At 38.4% G+C, this 17940-nt stretch overlaps 1 protein-coding gene across 3 annotated transcripts; it reads right to left on the bottom strand.

Moving 5' to 3' along the window:
- Nucleotides 1-2712: 2712 nt before the first annotated feature.
- Nucleotides 2713-4197, bottom strand: LOC140592639 (uncharacterized). 3 transcript variants are annotated; one of them, XM_072716493.1, is made up of 6 exons: nucleotides 3835-4197; nucleotides 3518-3585; nucleotides 3263-3439; nucleotides 3118-3188; nucleotides 2999-3049; nucleotides 2713-2876 (listed from the first exon to the last, which is right to left on the bottom strand). In XM_072716493.1, exons 1-6 carry the CDS (start codon nucleotides 3987-3989, stop codon nucleotides 2790-2792), a joined length of 609 nt encoding a protein of 202 aa, XP_072572594.1. In that variant the 5' UTR covers nucleotides 3990-4197; the 3' UTR covers nucleotides 2713-2789. The 3 variants fall into 3 exon arrangements, with proteins under 3 accessions (XP_072572594.1, XP_072572584.1, XP_072572599.1); XM_072716483.1 differs by having other exon boundaries at nucleotides 2713-3049; XM_072716498.1 differs by lacking the exon at nucleotides 2999-3049.
- Nucleotides 4198-17940: the final 13743 nt, after the last annotated feature.

Here is a 17940-nt window from a genome sequence, read left to right as displayed (position 1 = left end):
AGTCGGAACGCCCGCTCGGTGATGCGGAGCAGAGGAGTAGAATCGGCGTGCTGGAATCGTAGTTGGGGTGCGTTGTCCGGGGTCGTTGCCAAGGGGATCCGTCTGACGAAGAGACAAGAACAGGGAACACGAGGCTGGAGATGATGAATGTGGCGGGGCAAGTAAGTCACGGACGGGAACAGGTCTGTGGAGGGAAGTTAAGGAGGCAAGGGTAGCACACCAGGACGACAGGTAAGGCAGGGAGAAGAGGGTAAACGGGAGACAGGTAAATCGCTCGGTAAGGCACGGTAACATCGGCTCAATACTTCGCAACGAATGATGGCGCTTGTTCTGTTTTTAAAACCAGGTTATTCTGCTGTTGATGCAGTGCATCTGTCTGACCCCGCCCCTGTGGGCGTGACATTGTCTATATGCACTTGTCTTTTTATGTCTGCACATTGAGCCTGGAGATATGCAATTTCGTTCAGCTATGCATCCGTGTTGTATGTGTGATGACCGGCATGTGGGCGAGTGGGGAAGCAGGCGAGAGAGCCGTAAATGCGATCAAACGGGGTTTATTTCAGACAGAACAGCAAACAGGGGAGCACACCGCAAACTCACGTCAATGACAGACCTGTGGCCTGTACTACGAAGCGGGGTAACTGGCTTATCGGGGTAACTTTGCGAGTAACTTGATGACGTGTGGTGTAACTTCGCGATTAACCCGTACTACGAAAGGTGGGTAGGTTTTAGTCGAGACATGTTGCTATGGCAATTTACCCTAAGTCTCAAAACTGCTCCGAGCAGTTTTTGTTCTTGTTTAAGTCGAGGTTTCTGCGTAAGCCAGCCCTATATGAGCACCGCCCCTCCCACTACAATTTCTCCGAAAACAATGCCGGCGTACCTGGATGATCCGTACGACATTGGCGCGCGAATCGTGAGGGGCTCTCTCCGCAGGGCGAGGGTTTTTAGAGATCGCCAGAATCCGCTGGCATACCCAGACGATATTCTCCATGAAAGGTACAGATTTTCATCTGAGGGAATTCGTTACCTTTGCCAGTTGCTCGGTCCAGAGGTCTCTAATTCCACTCGCCGCAGCAATGCCCTCACAATCGAGCATACAGTATGCCTCGCACTGCGATATTTTGCCAGTGGCCAGTTTATGTATTCCATCGGTGATGCTGAACATCTGAGCAAGAATACTGTTTGTCGTACGGTTAGCAAAGTGGTGCTTGCTCTATCTAAACTGTTGGATGCATTTGTGGTTTTCCCTGGTCATTTAAGTGCTCTGCGGAATAAAGAAGGGTTTCATGCAATCGCAGGTAAATCGCAGTATGAAATTATTCTATTGTCATAGGGAAATTGCTTCTGCTGACAATTTCTCATAGGATTCCCAAGGGTCATAGGCATCATCGATTGCACACACATCCCAATCAGTGCACCCCTGGGAGAGCACGAGGGCGATTATGTGAATCGCAAATCTATTCACAGCATCAATGTACAGGTATTTTTCTCATAATATGCTTTTAGATCTGATATATGGGCTAGTGACTACAAGTGTACCTTAGGTTCACCTTCTCCTCACATAAGGTGGTGATTTGGAATTTGTTGGCTTCTTCTCTAACGTATATTTGTCATGACTGATGCACTATTTTGATAGTACAGTGCTACCTCGGAACACATCCTGTTAGGTATAAGTCCAAGGATATGGAACATACTAAGGATGCATACCGAGGTATCACTGTATTTCTCTTTAAGGAAAAGTTAGACAGGTCCTATAGTTGTTTCCTCACTACACATATGCCTATGTTTAGTCCTGTTGTACATTTGCTTGTGAAACACTGGCTCAACTTGTATTATGTGTCATATGAACATGACTTTAGAATAGCAGAATAAGCTTTGGAATGGCTTTCAATCCTTAGATGACATGTGATCACCAGTTAATGGTCACAAGCCTGGACGCACGGTGGCCAGGCTCAGTACATGACTCTCGCATTTTCAGGGAGTCCATTCTCTCTCAAAGATTTGAAGAAGGTAAGGCAATCAGTATTCTATAGATTTTGTTGCACAAACTTGCATGTGACAGTTGCTCAATTTCTTCAAAGGGCATTTTGATGGCCTGTTGCTGGGGGACCGGGGATACCCATGCCTGAAGCACTTGGTAACTCCTTATCCTGACACTCTAACAAGGCCCCAAATACAATTCAATGCTGCCCACAGCCTAACAAGGGTCAGGATAGAAATGACATTTGGCATTCTAAAGGCACGTTTTACTTGCCTCAAAGGCCTACGAGTACGGCCAGAGAGGGCCTGTCAGGTGGTGTCAGCATGTGTGGTGCTACATAATATTGCAACTATTAGGAAAGAAAAGACCCCTACTCCACTGCCCATGCCTCCAGACATTGTTGACCCTGTGACCCTCGACTACCCCACAGGACGTGCAGTGAGAGATGCAATCACAAACCAGTGTTTCACTCATTAAAATAAAAAACTCAGATCATGACTACATTGAAGTCTGATTGTTTTATTGGTTGCCACTCTCCCTCTCCTACAAAGTAAAAAAGTGATAAATTAATCATGGTACATATATAGATGTAATACTGATGAATATATAGCAATACCCTCTTTTCATGCTCGAGCTGTTGAATTTCAAGCTTCAGTTTCTTTATTTGCAGTTGTTTCCTCCTGCAGTCCAACTCAAGCATGCGCTTGTAAAGGGAACGCACATTGTCTGTTCTAGCCTGCACAGGGGGGAAAAAAAACGCATGAAATGGTGAAGCAGTGCGCATGCAGCTTATGAACCCGAAGAGTCAAAGACAAAGCAAAAGTGCACTTTCCGTGTGGGAGGTCCGAGTGGAGGAAGCCGCAGGAGGGGAAGGGGGTTGCTGAAACGCCTCCTAAGGGAGAATGCAAATTACAACTTAAGGACAGTAGAATGACAGAATCTGTGCAGAGGTCTAAATGCCATGCTATACTGTATTATCCTGGGGGAATCACACATGTGATGCAATGCATCTACCTGGATGTGCGTGTCAGACAATGCCGACAAAGTGTCCTCACCCAAGTCCTCCTGAACAATAAAGGAATATAGGTAAAGATGCATCAACATTGGGCACACCTAGTCATTTCTGCACTTACCTGTACCTGAGGATCACAGGAGGTGCTGGGCTCTGCAGGTGGCTGGAGCACTTGCATATTACCCCCCTCCACTGCACATAACACATGAATTTAAATTTCATGATTGTACAGCATGATAATTTGTGCAATGTTATTGCAATATTACCCTGCACATAAAGGGTGCACATATCTGAGGCACCAGGGTCTGACCGGACACCACCCTCAACCCCCTCCATGATGGGCCGTCCTACGTTGTTGGCTACTGCCAACTCTTCAGCACGACTGAAGGCTTCCGGAGGTGGCCCTCCACCCGTTGCCTTTATAGAGAGCTTTTTCTTATTAGCTGTGACACATAGAAACACACTATTATCTGGAGGCTACACACAAATATTTCATAATGAGTATAAATACATAGCCGTACCACTTGTCATGATGTTTTTATATTTCATCCTGACTTGCTGCCAAGTACGCTGTGCAGTATTACTGCATCTGGAATCATATCAGTTAAGTTACCATTAGGTTTAAATTCTGAGTAACATCACAGTAATGGAACTTTAGAGAGCGTTACATTACTTAACAGCAAATACTGTAATAGGCTTACTTCTGAATTGTGACGCATTTGTGAGCCTCTGCATTTATTAACAGTATTTCAGTTCTTTTCAGACAACACTTCATAGTCTAATCAGCGATCGTGAGATATTTTAGACCAAGAATTATTGATCATAGAAATGTACTTACGCATTTACGCGGTCGGCAATTCGTTGCCAACAAGCCTGCCTGCTTTTGTTGGCTGCAGAGGTGTTGGACTTCCCTTGTATCGTTGATTTGAACTCCTCGTAACCTTGCATGATTATCACGCACTCTGCCTCCGTAAAGTATGGAGCTCGCGCCATGACTCAAACAGTGCCTTGCGCTGCCGATCGTGCTCCATTTATGTGAACGCGCACAAGCACCAATTAAGTTAACACCGATTGAACAAAGCAACTTCTTAACTGGCTTCGTAGTACTGATTAGCCCCGATTGATTCAACCTGATTTTGTCAACCTCGCGTTCGCAAATTACCTTGGGGTTAAGTCTGATTTGGTTAAACCCCCTTCGTAGTACAGGCCACTGGGGAAACAGACTTGAACGCAGACTAAATACACAAGACAAGCAGAAAATAACAGGCAACAGGTGATCACAATCGGGAATTAACACGAGGTAATGAGGGGGGCGTGGCACACAGGAGGATCAGAAGAGCAGGTCATGACAGTATGGTGTGAATGATAATAAAGTTCACTTACTTTCTTACTAAACTGTTATCTCTGCAACAGGATGCACTCAGCAAGTCATGATTGGATGGATGATTAGCATTGGAGGTTGAATTATCTGTGAGGGGGCCCAGCCAACCTAACAGGGCTTGCTGCAGTATTTGCCGCTTTTTATGTTTTCAATATCAAGATGAGGCGGCTAGGCCTCTGGAATATAAAAATAGAAGCCGCGTAAAGATGGTGTCTAAAAAGACAGGCAAGATGGTCCAAAAGAAGACCAAGACAGTAAATCCCCATGTAGCCACTCTAGTAAAAAACTTGTTGGACTTCATAAAGGTTAGTTAAGTGTCTTTGTGTTTTAAATATTTTTCCGCACAGCTGTTGTTTCATCTCTTTCTCTCCATCTCTGTCAGGGTCAGCCCCTGCTGTGGTCATTCCGTGTCCCTTCCCCGTTTGACCAGCAGGTGTTGCTGGTCATCCCGTTCTGTATGTTAGTCTTTGTTCTCCCCTGTTACCTGTCTGGTCTTGTGGCTCAATGTGTTGAGCATGTGGTTGTCTGTATACCCTTCTGTCCTGTGTTTGAATCCCACCTCCTGTTTTTGTATTTTGCTCTCTAAGGTTTCATTTGAGTTTCTTTAGTTCTTGTGTCTGATTTTGTAGTTGGTTTTGTTCCTTGTGCCCCTGCTTGTGTCTTTACCTGTTTGTAATTCCCTAGTGTTGGTTTCTGTTTCCCTGTGTCCTTGGTTAGTTGTTAGTTTCCCTGTTTTTTAGTTCCTTTGAGTTTATTAGTTTCACCTGTGCCCTGTTTCCCTGGTCTTTGTTAATTAGTCTCACCTGTCCTGTCTTATTACCCAGTTTTGGTTTCTGTATTTAAGTCCCTGCTTCTGTTCTGTTCTCTAGTGGTTCGTTGTCTATGATGTGTTGTTGTTCTTTGATGGTTCTGCTATTTTCAGTATTTTATGTGTATTCGGTTTTGTGATTTAGTCTTAGTTTATTCCCTTTAGTTTTGACCCCCCGTGGTCCTTTTGGTTTTGTGTTTGTAGTTTTTCTGTCTTATGTAATAAACCCCTTTTGTTCTTGGAGCCGCAAGTGGGTCGTCCGCCCTTTTTGTGCACCATGCCTCGTTCCTATGCCCGAGCCACCCAGATCCCTGACAATCTCTCTGTCACCCCTCCCTCTTTTCTTTATCACATGCAGTGAGCAGCCAGACTGAACTGATTTTAAGGCACTACAAGTGATTATTCTTTTTGCATAAAAATAATTTTGTTTCATTAAAAACAATTGCACATTTTAGTTTGATTAGACAAAGTCTAAATTGATGCCCTGAGATAGTCCTTTAAAAAAACAATTTATTGTTTAAATTTAAATTAATACACCTTTTTAAACATGTTAAAATACTGTGATTTGTCATATAGTGCTGCCTTTGAATAAATATTAAATTCCATAAAAGTCAGGTGCCTTTTCATCTTTTGTTTAATTGTTTTAGTGGTGAATCCTAATTATGGAATGAAGAGGTTAAGATAGTCTGTCAATTTCTATTTGTCTGCAATTAACATTACTTCTTATAAGTATTACAAGAAAGAAATCTTTAAAGGAATTAACAGTAAAGAAATGACTGTTGAATGTCATTAACTTACTGTTAACGGTACGTGTACTATACTGGAATGTTAGATACAGTATTAAGGCTAGCTACAGTATTACAGTTAATAAATTGTACAGTAATTAACTGATGAAATGAAATACAGTAGTATCACTGTAAACATGCAGTAAAATACTGCCGACCACAGCTGCCAGTATTTTACTGTAAATCTTATATTCTACAGTAGAGTACTGTAATAAATTTTAGTTATCAACTGTTGAAATAACGGTAAGGATGCTGTAAAAATCCTGTAAAATACTGGCGACCACAGCTGCCATGACTTTACTGTAATTTTACAGGATTTTTTTTTTATAGTGTAGTAAGTCAGTCATCACATCTGGCAACTACTATTAATAAGTATTTTTTCAAAAAACATATTGAATTACTGTAAACTTATGGTTGGATATTTCTGTAAAATTCCACTTGTAATAATTACCTCTGGCAACTACTACAACCTTTGAAGTCTGAGATATTTATTTGTGTGGTCTTCAGTAATTTTTCGAAAAACATATTGAATTACTGTACACTTATTCTTGGATATTTCTGTAAAATTCCGTCATATCTGAAAAGTCAGTCATATCTGGCAACTACTACAGCCTTTGAAGTGTTACAAATTGGTTTACTATGTATGTGAAATTATTGTATCTCTTTTAGGATTTAATTTATTATACTTTAAAGGCAACTGAAATTGTTGTTCTTCTTCCAAGCGTCTTTTTGGAAGAACTTCACAGTGTTAGAAAATCTTAGCATGAATGCTTCAGTAACAATGCTTGGTTCCCCTGAATGCACTTTGTAGACGGTCCCTAGCTGGCTTATTTATTTCGCGGAAAATGCTTCCTCACTACAATAATTAATGAACAAATCAGTCACTATACAATGTTGTAGTACAATCTGTATTTTCTCCTGAAACAGAAAGTGTGATATTTGGTGGTGTTGTTTCAAAGGTATAGGGGAGGCAAAACCCAATATCAAGCTAATATCCAATATAAAACCAACTTTACCACGCTGTCCAAGCCATTTATTTTAAGGTTAGTTCACACGATAACTGTATCAAAGTCATACAAGCATATAAAAATTATATCACTAAACATGAACCACCTACTTAGGCTACTAGATCTGCTTTTCAGGGGGAGGTTCCAAGATGGCGGACTGAGTAGTCGCATTCGTCTGAACTCCTCACTAAAGTCCCGATGTTTAATCTTGAAGTTATATAATCCACTCCTATGAGTTATATTGGTGACGTTTCAGCCCGAACATGAATAAAAGCAACAACACGAAATCTCCGGCAGTAAAGAACCTCCCGTTCACAACCCAGAGGAAAAGTGAGCATGACTACTCAACCCTGATGGATACGGCTAATTCTAGCAGCTACAAAAGGGACAGATTGTTAACAACCCCTGATAATACTCCAGAAAAATCACAGATGGAGAAGAAAGCAAAAGGTATGCCTAATGATAACGACTCCAACACGTCCACTGATACTATACTGAAAGCTATTGAGACGCTTGGAAAACGTGTCGACGACCGCATGGACGACGTTAGCAGACAAATTCAACAACATAGTGCCATGTTGGCTTCCATCGCCAACATGCAAGTCGGTGCAATTTAATTCAGAGGAGCTACAAGAATGCAAAACGAAAATACGACACCTGGAAAAAGAGATTAAATCACTCAAAAAGGATAATGACGACACTAAGGATCGTGTATTGAACCAAGAAAGACACAAAAGAAGATGGTGTCTCCGTATCAAAGGGAAAAAGGAGAAAATAAATGAAAACATCAGAGCAGAAGTGGTGGAACTTCTAGGAAGGATTGCTCCAGACCTAAAGATGAAGATGGAAGAAGCAGTTGACGTTGTCCACAGAGTGGGAAGAGCAGCGGAGATTAAGCACCGACAAATCATTATTCGGTTTGTGAGACGTGATGTGAGAGATGACATTTGGAGGCGTACGAAGGCTTCTCCCATATGCAAAGAAGAAGGGATCCGCTTTGCTGAAGACCTGACCCCGGAGGACTGGAGATCTAGACAAGCATTATGGCCAAAAATCGCCCAGGCTCGGAAAGAAGGCAAGGCTGCAGGCTTCAGGGGCCCGTTTGGCTTCATAGAAGGCAAACGCATTAGGGAGGAGATCCCAGGTACGGGCTGACATTTGAATACGAAAGGAATATACAGTGGAACATTTCGGATAATGGGACTTTCACCTCAAGACTTTCTTACTCCACCTCCTAAACTTCCTCTTTAAAGCTGTTCATGTGTTCTGTGTTCCAATTAAAAACTAACATTTCTTTTTTTTCCTTTAACACAAGGGGACTTAAAAACTCAATTAAACGCAAAGCTGTTTTTCTGTTTTTCTTGGATTTCCATAAAGCATTTGATTCTATCGAACATACTTTTATTTTTAAGACACTTAAACATTTTGGGTTTGGAAATGCATTTCTGGATATGATCACTATGTTGTACACTGATATTAATAGTTGTGTTTCTCTTTCAGAAGGCACATGTCCCAGGTTCGGGGTGGAAAGAGGCATCAGGCAAGGCTGTAGCATCTCACCCCTTTTATTTATTGTAGCTACTGAATTACTTCTATTACTGTTAATAAATCAAACATCAAAGGCTTAGATATAAATAATCACAAATTAATTATAAGTCAGTTTGCCGATGATACTATAATCTTTCTAAAAAATAAAGAACAAATTCCAATGACCTTAGATACAATAAAGGTATTTTCTGGTGCCTCTGGACTACGCCTGAACCTGGAAAAATGCGAACTCATGAGTATCCATAATTGTCCTCACTCTTCCTTGTATGATATACCTGTGAAAAATGAAATCAAATATCTTGGAATTTGGGTAACTAAATGCATGGCTGATAGTGAAAAAAAGAATATTCAGAACACAATTGACAATTGTAAAAAAACCTTAAATCATTGGCTACAAAGAGATTTAACGTTGTTCGGCAGGACAATGTTAACCAAAGTTGCTTCTTTGTCCAAATTAATCTATCCAGCTTATTCCCTAGCCATCCCACCAAGGATTATAAAAGAAATCAATAAGGTGAATTTTAATTTCATATGGAAAAATAAACATCACTATATCAGAAACAGGGACTTGATAAAAGACTATGAAGAGGGGGGCATAAAAGCAATTGATTTTGAAATAATGAATGGCATGTTAAAGATTAATTGGCTTCGTTCTTTCTTAAAAAATGATAATGAGATCTGGTTTCTGATACCATCTCTTATTTTCAACAAAGTTGGGGGGATCCAATTCCTATTAGTATGTGATTTTGAAATTTATAAATTGCCCATAAAACTCTCCAAATTTCATCAACAAGTTTTGCTAAATTGGAAATTAATGTTTAAACATAACTTTAGCCCCCAAAACGTTCCATTGTGGAATAATAGGGTGATATTGAATCGGAGGAAATCTATGTTTATGGATGAATGGATGACAAAACAGATTTGGTCTCTCACACATATAATGGATGAAAATGGAGATATACTTGAATTAAACAGGCTTAATGAAAAATATGGCATGAGTTGCTCATTTGAGATCTTTAAAAAAGTTTCACAGAATATCCCAATAGCTCTTATCAACGTGATAAAGAACAATATTTCAAATATACCAATTCCAAATTTACATAAAATTAAATTAGATGGTCTTCACCTTATTAATGAAAAGTGTAATAATCAGTTTTTGAGGAAATATTTGATTAATACCTTATATCCAGGTAGGACAAAACACTCAATCATATTTAAAGATTATAACAAATCTGAGATCTCAGTAATTAGAACCAGATATTTAAAATTTCCAATCCCCCCCAAATTTAAAGAAGTTCATTTTAAAACTACGAAAAATATTTACCCCTCTAATGAATTTATGAGAGAAAGATTTAAGTTTGTGGCAGACAACTGTTATATTTGTAAAACAACTTTGGAAACTACAGAGCACATGTTTTATGGGTGTGTTACTGTCCAAAATTTATGGAAATCTCTCCACGTCTTAATATCGTCCTGGTCTAGAAATATTGATTTTTGGTCTTTTCAGAATATTCAAATTGGTGTTATCCTTAAGGACAAAAATAGTGATTTTTTGGTAAACAATCTGATCATCATAACAAAATATTACATTCATAAATGCCGATATGCTAAATCCCCCCCTTCATGGCCTGCTCTTAAAAACGAGCTATCCCTGTTGTGTACATCTCTGAACTTAATAAATAAGCCCCAAGCAATTAAATTGCATAAATTTTTAGAGGAGCTTGATTTTTCTTAGCCCCCTTATTTATTTAAGTTATATATCTTGTTTATAAAACTTCACCTCTAAAGCTTTCATGCTCCCCCCTTGTCTCCCTTTTTTTCCTGCTTTTGTTTTTTGTCCTCTATTTTATTTTATTTTTTCTCTTTAATATATATGTTTAGTTAAAATTATTGTTGGTTTGATTGTTAAATACCAACTTCACCATTGCAATGATGTATTTTCTTTAAATTAAGGTAAAAGATAAAGGAGGTGTGACATAATGTGATGTAAGACACTGTTTCGCTTGTCTGTCTGAGATTGTCATTGTCATTGTTCTAAATAAAGTTCATTAAAAAAAAAAAAAAAGATCTGCTTTCCGTGAGCATACTACATTTAGCAGTGTGAAGCTGGCAAGAATAAGAGGGAGACTTCCGGTCGCTATATCCGCTTATTGTGTCAAAATAAAAGTTCGGTTTTAATAGGCGATTAATCCATTGAATGGTGAATTATGTGCAAGAATAATAATAAGTGCTGTGATATATTATACTTACATCGCCAAATTTGATCATAAATAAAAGTAAATGTATAAAAAGATTGAGAAACTTATAAATTTACCTTATTTTATACCTAAAATACGTAAATTATTTTGTTTATTACACAGGTTTTACACAGCTTTCCTTACTTATTAAGTAAATTTTAACCATCCAAGACAAAAACGTAAGAGAACTGCACAAACATTTATACCATATGTTGTTGCATAAAAGTAATTGTCAGGAAAACGTTTGCTGGATTTGAAACCTAGTCCCCCCAACGCGCAATTAGGCCTGATTTTACATAGGTCAAATGTACATGCATAAAACACAAATAAAGGATTGTGTCAGCTTCAAACCTAGTTAGTTACATTCTACTACGGCTCCTTGAATAGGAACAAGTGTCATTTATATCAAATAAGCGTCAGCAAAAAGTTTGCTGGGTTTGGAACATAGTGTCCCCAACGCGCAATTAGGCCTGATTTTACATAGGTCAAATGTACATGCATAAAACACAAATAAAGGATTGTGTCAGCTTCAAACCTAGTTAGTTACATTCTACTAAGGCTCCTTGAATAGGAACAAGTGTCATTTATATCAAATGAGCGTCAGCAAAAAGTTTGCTGGGTTTGGAACATAGTGTCCCCAACGCGCAATTAGGCCTGATTTTACATAGGTCAAATGTACATGCATAAAACACAAATAAAGGATTGTGTCAGCTTCAAACCTAGTTAGTTACATTCTACTAAGGCTTCTTGAATAGGAACAAGTGTCATTTATATCAAATAAGCGTCACCAAAAAGTTTGCTGGGTTTGGAACATAGTGTCCCCAACGCGCAATTAGGTCTGATTTTACATAGGTCAAATGTACATGCATAAAACACAAATAAAGGATTGTGTCAGCTTCAAACCTAGTTAGTTACATTCTACTACGGCTCCTTGAATAGGAACAAGTGTCATTTATATCAAATAAGCGTCAGCAAAAAGTTTGCTGGGTTTGGAACATAGTGTCCCCAACGCGCAATTAGGCCTGATTTTACATAGGTCAAATGTACATGCATAAAACACAAATAAAGGATTGTGTCAGCTTCAAACCTAGTTAGTTACATTCTACTAAGGCTCCTTGAATAGCAACAAGTGTCATTTATATCAAATAAGCGTCAGCAAAAAGTTTGCTGGGTTTGGAACATAGTGTCCCCAACGCGCAATTATGGCTGATTTTACATAGGTCAAATGTACATGCATAAAACACAAATAAAGGATTGTGTCAGCTTCAAACCTAGTTAGTTACATTCTACTACGGCTCCTTGAATAGGAACAAGTGTCATTTATATCAAATAAGCGTCAGCAAAAAGTTTGCTGGGTTTGGAACATAGTCTCCCCAACGTGCAATTATGGCTGATTTTACATAGGTCAAATGTACATGCATAGAACACAAATAAAGGATTGTGTCAGCTTCAAACCTAGTTAAGTACATTCTACTAAGGCTCCTTGAATAGCAACAAGTGTCATTTATATCAAATAAGCGTCAGCAAAAAGTTTGCTGGGTTTGGAACATAGTGTCCCCAACGCGCAATTAGGCCTGATTTTACATAGGTAAAATGTACATGCATAAAACACAAATAAAGGATTGTGTCAGCTTCAAACCTAGTTAAGTACATTCTACTAAGGCTCCTTGAATAGCAACAAGTGTCATTTATATCAAATAAGCGTCAGCAAAAAGTTTGCTGGGTTTGGAACATAGTGTCCCCAACGCGCAATTATGGCTGATTTTACATAGGTCAAATGTACATGCATAAAACACAAATAAAGGATTGTGTCAGCTTCAAACCTAGTTAGGTACATTCTACTAAGGCTCCTTGAATAGCAACAAGTGTCATTTATATCAAATAAGCGTCAGCAAAAAGTTTGCTGGGTTTGGAACATAGTCTCCCCAACGTGCAATTATGGCTGATTTTACATAGGTCAAATGTACATGCATAAAACACAAATAAAGGATTGTGTCAGCTTCAAACCTAGTTAAGTACATTCTACTAAGGCTCCTTGAATAGCAACAAGTGTCATTTATATCAAATAAGCGTCAGCAAAAAGTTTGCTGGGTTTGGAACATAGTGACCCCAACGCGCAATTAGGCCTGATTTTACATAGGTCAAATGTACATGCATAAAACACAAATAAAGGATTGTGTCAGCTTCAAACCTACTTAGTTACATTCTACTAAGGCTCCTTGAATAGCAACAAGTGTCATTTATATCAAATAAGCGTCAGCAAAAAGTTTGCTGGGTTTGGAACATAGTGTCCCCAACGCGCAATTAGGCCTGATTTTACATTGGTCGAATGTACATGCATAAAACACAAATAAAGGATTGTGTCAGCTTCAAACCTAGTTAGGTACATTCTACTAAGGCTCCTTGAATAGCAACAAGTGTCATTTATATCAAATAAGCGTCAGCAAAAAGTTTGCTGGGTTTGGAACATAGTGTCCCCAACGCGCAATTAGGCCTGATTTTACATTGGTCGAATGTACATGCATAAAACACAAATAAAGGATTGTGTCAGCTTCAAACCTAGTTAGTTACATTCTACTAAGGCTCCTTGAATAGCAACAAGTGTCATTTATATCAAATAAGCGTCAGCAAAAAGTTTGCTGGGTTTGGAACATAGTGTCCCCAACGCGCAATTAGGCCTGATTTTACATAGGTCAAATGTACATGCATAAAACACAAATAAAGGATTGTGTCAGCTTCAAACCTAGTTAGTTACATTCTACTAAGGCTCCTTGAATAGCAACAAGTGTCATTTATATCAAATAAGCGTCAGCAAAAAGTTTGCTGGGTTTGGAACATAGTGTCCCCAACGCGCAATTAGGCCTGATTTTACATAGGTCAAATGTACATGCATAAAACACAAATAAAGGATTGTGTCAGCTTCAAACCTAGTTAAGTACATTCTACTAAGGCTCCTTGAATAGCAACAAGTGTCATTTATATCAAATAAGCGTCAGCAAAAAGTTTGCTGGGTTTGGAACATAGTGTCCCCAACGCGCAATTATGGCTGATTTTACATAGGTCAAATGTACATGCATAAAACACAAATAAAGGATTGTGTCAGCTTCAAACCTAGTTAGGTACATTCTACTAAGGCTCCTTGAATAGCAACAAGTGTCATTTATATCAAATAAGCGTCAGCAAAAAGTTTGCTGGGTTTGGAACATAGTCTCCCCAACGTGCAATTATGGCTGATTTTACATAGGTCAAATGTACATGCATAAAACACAAATAAAGGATTGTGTCAGCTTCAAACCTAGTTAAGTACATTCTACTAAGGCTCCTTGAATAGCAACAAGTGTCATTTATATCAAATAAGCGTCAGCAAAAAGTTTGCTGGGTTTGGAACATAGTGTCCCCAACGCGCAATTAGGCCTGATTTTACATAGGTCAAATGTACATGCATAAAACACAAATAAAGGATTGTGTCAGCTTCAAACCTACTTAGGTACATTCTACTAAGGCTCCTTGAATAGCAACAAGTGTCATTTATATCAAATAAGCGTCAGCAAAAAGTTTGCTGGGTTTGGAACATAGTGTCCCCAACGCGCAATTAGGCCTGATTTTACATTGGTCGAATGTACATGCATAAAACACAAATAAAGGATTGTGTCAGCTTCAAACCTAGTTACGTACATTCTACTAAGGCTCCTTGAATAGCAACAAGTGTCATTTATATCAAATAAGCGTCAGCAAAAAGTTTGCTGGGTTTGGAACATAGTGTCCCCAACGCGCAATTAGGCCTGATTTTACATTGGTCGAATGTACATGCATAAAACACAAATAAAGGATTGTGTCAACTTCAAACCTAGTTAGTTACATTCTACTAAGGCTCCTTGAATAGCAACAAGTAAAGTAGTGCTCCATGCTACTCCAGTCTGTGTTTTTTTTAAATCGTGCACGACTTAGATTTAGTCTAATTACGTCCATGCCACCATGCGGATTTAGATATAACACAATGTATGTGTAAGAAAGTCATTCTTCCCGATTTATGTAATATGTTTCAGGTCTGCTTCTTGTTAATTGTCGTATTTCATCTGCATATGTAATAAATTTAATGAACACCACTCTCACATGTATTTAGCTTACTGTATAGTATGGTCAGTTTTACCTGTCCCAGGTGTGAGTGTGGCTTGTTTATGTTAATGTTATTTTAATACACCCTAATTTTGTTCCACTGGGAGCACACTAGAAACGTATTATTTCTCAGTTGTGATTTTGTAAGTTCGTGGTTGATGGAATGTTAGTGGGACAAAATAAAAAAATTAAAAGAACATCACAACAAGCTTTGATTGTAAATAGTGTTACGAGCCGGTCTTGGCCGGGCCACAACATACAAAAGTGGATGAGACCAGAGATAAGTTTACGGTATATTTAATTAGTGCTCTTTGTGTCCCAAGTGGTTAAAGTCTTCAGAAGCCGACAAGGCCAAAATAATAAACAAAACTACCTCTACCTATTCAGAAAAATAGACTAACTTAGCTAATCCAAAGAAAAGAAATATACACCATCCACCCTCACTCTCTGTCTAACCCAAAACCAGGAGAAAAACAGAAAGTCATTCACAAAAAGTCAGTTCACACACAGATGTACAAACAACAACGGAACAGGTCTCTCTCGAGGTGTCGTCGGACGAGGCTTTAGAAGTAGTCCCATGTACAGCCAACCCATCCCAACACAGGAGGCCAGAACAATATAGTGATCATCTACTGGGAGGCAGGACATGTGGCAGTAGGCAGGACCTGCACAGGGAAGACACACCCATCCCACCACCAGCACAAACACCCAAACAGTAAGAACAATATACTGGTGGTCGTAACAAATAGGTCTAGCCATTTATTTGAAAAAACAACCATTAAGCAAGTCATTTAGTTTTTTAAGGTGAATAACTATTTAAATAGAACAAAAAGTTTCCGTTTTAATTTTAGAATCAGTGTCTAACATGGAAGACGAAAGAAGTGGTGTATTAATCAGGTAGTATAATACTATGTGTTCTTAATTCATATTCTATCATTTTCCTCTTGTCTTCTGCAGAAAGCATGGTATAATTGCCACCGAACAACAATGTCTTTGCAAATAAGGAAACATATAAACCACAGCTGCTGTTGTCTGTCTGTTTTTTAAAAAATGGACAATTATGGAAAATTTCTATCTCAAATTGTAACTGTATCACATCATTGTACAGTATGAGATACTGGGCAATTAAGAATTTTTGCAGTGCTTTGAGAATTTGTTTTATTTCCATTTTGTATATGTCCAAAGAATCCACGATGCGTGCACGAATCATTATACACTTACCATTTTTAGTACAATTCTGCATGTCAAAGGACACAACAACCCAATGTGATGATTTTATGTTAAAAGGCACAATAACATTATTAAAACACCACCAGTTACTTTTGTGTTTAGGTGGATTAGGCAAGACTTCAACATCTTTGCAGTAAAGGCTCTGTAATATTTGACTTACAAATATAGATGGTACTGTTAAAGTGCTCATGACTTTGTTCTGTAGAAGCTGCATGTATGCATCAATTATTCTATCATTTAGCCATTTCCCACCTCTAAGAATGTCAATGTCTTCTTTTGAAAGATTGCCTGTTTGATGTGTGACTTTTGTGGACATATGTATATGTACTGGAAGTGAACACTGCAGTTCACAGTCAGCCGTGCAGGTATGGCATATCTCTGTTGAATAATGTTGTTCTAAAACTGCTTCTTCACTGACATCATAGGAAAGAAGACAAAAATGTGCTTTGGAGATTAATTTTGTGACAATATCAAAGGAATATTTTACAATATTATTATCATTCAGGCACCATTCATTGTTTGAATCTATTGTATAAATTGTAGTATATGGATATGTCAGAGAACACAGCAACACAGCTCTTATTGTGTATAAATGTTCTTTAAAAAGTGAAGACAGTTTTAAAAGTTGTGGTGCTACACTGCTTTTGGAACTTAAACTAACTAAAATCGATTGAGGAAGATGAGCAATGTTTGCTGTCCTCACTGTCAAAGAGTTGAAACATTTTTGGCACAAAACTGTATTACAGAGATTTGTGCAGACACTCTCGAGAAATCCTTTTTGGGATATTTCTGTTGCTGTTACAATATATTCTGGCCTATACTGAAACAGAACGTTGTTACATTTTGTGCAACTAAGATGTACATAAATATGAAGATAAAACAAATCACCTGAAAGAAAATTTGCAGACAGTGTTTGTGAAAATAAACCTCCTATCACATTCTTGATATAACTTCCTGAGATTTTATATTGCTGAATAGTGTTGTTAATTTTGATTGATCCAGCATTTAACAATACAGTACATGCATTGTGCAAGTGTTTAGAAGGTGACATGGCTGTAGCATGTTTAAGTCGGCAATAACATAGATGAAAAGCTTTAGTAGATCTAAGAAAAAATAATATAGGAGCTGCATTGACATCTTCAGTAAAGTCATTATGTGCTGAATCTGGTAATTTAGACGTACACCTTACGCTAGAACTCACTGATTGCTTTTTATATACAACTACACTTTTACTTAAGCAATTAGTTTGCTGTGAAGGGGTTGCTTTTTCATAAAAGTACAATACACCACTTCTTTCGTCTTCCATGTTAGACACTGATTCTAAACAAATATTAAGATCATTAACTCTGATTCTGCAATTACTCTCTTCAAATAATAATGACCAGTAATGTCCATGTCTGGATGATTCCCCTGTATGACATGAAATACATTTTAACCTATAGGTCTGTATTTTGCCATCTACTAAAGGGCACTGTATCAAGGGTGAGGATTTAACTTGGGTACGAATGGGTTTTAATAACCCTGCACGGCACACATAAATGATTAAAATGTCTGGAATACTTTTCCAAGATTTTTCTACTTTGAATTGTCCATGGCATTTCTCACAGCTCCCAAAGTTGTCACCACATTCAACTTTATCCTTAAAGAGCTCAAGCACGGAAGTCGGTTTTTTCCCCACATTGACAAAAATTATAGAATTTGAATTTATTTCTCTAACTGTTACACAATTGCAATTGACACAATTAAGCCTGTATGCTACTGTGACCTCTGTTTTTATGTGCAGTGCATTTATCCATAACATGAAAGGATAAACAAAGTCTAAGGGATCGTTC

This window comes from Paramormyrops kingsleyae, chromosome 1 (assembly GCF_048594095.1).
Source record: "Paramormyrops kingsleyae isolate MSU_618 chromosome 1, PKINGS_0.4, whole genome shotgun sequence".
Lineage (NCBI taxonomy): Eukaryota > Metazoa > Chordata > Actinopteri > Osteoglossiformes > Mormyridae > Paramormyrops > Paramormyrops kingsleyae.
Note: the sequence above shows the minus strand (reverse complement) of the source record. Positions and strands in the feature narration are given on the sequence as shown.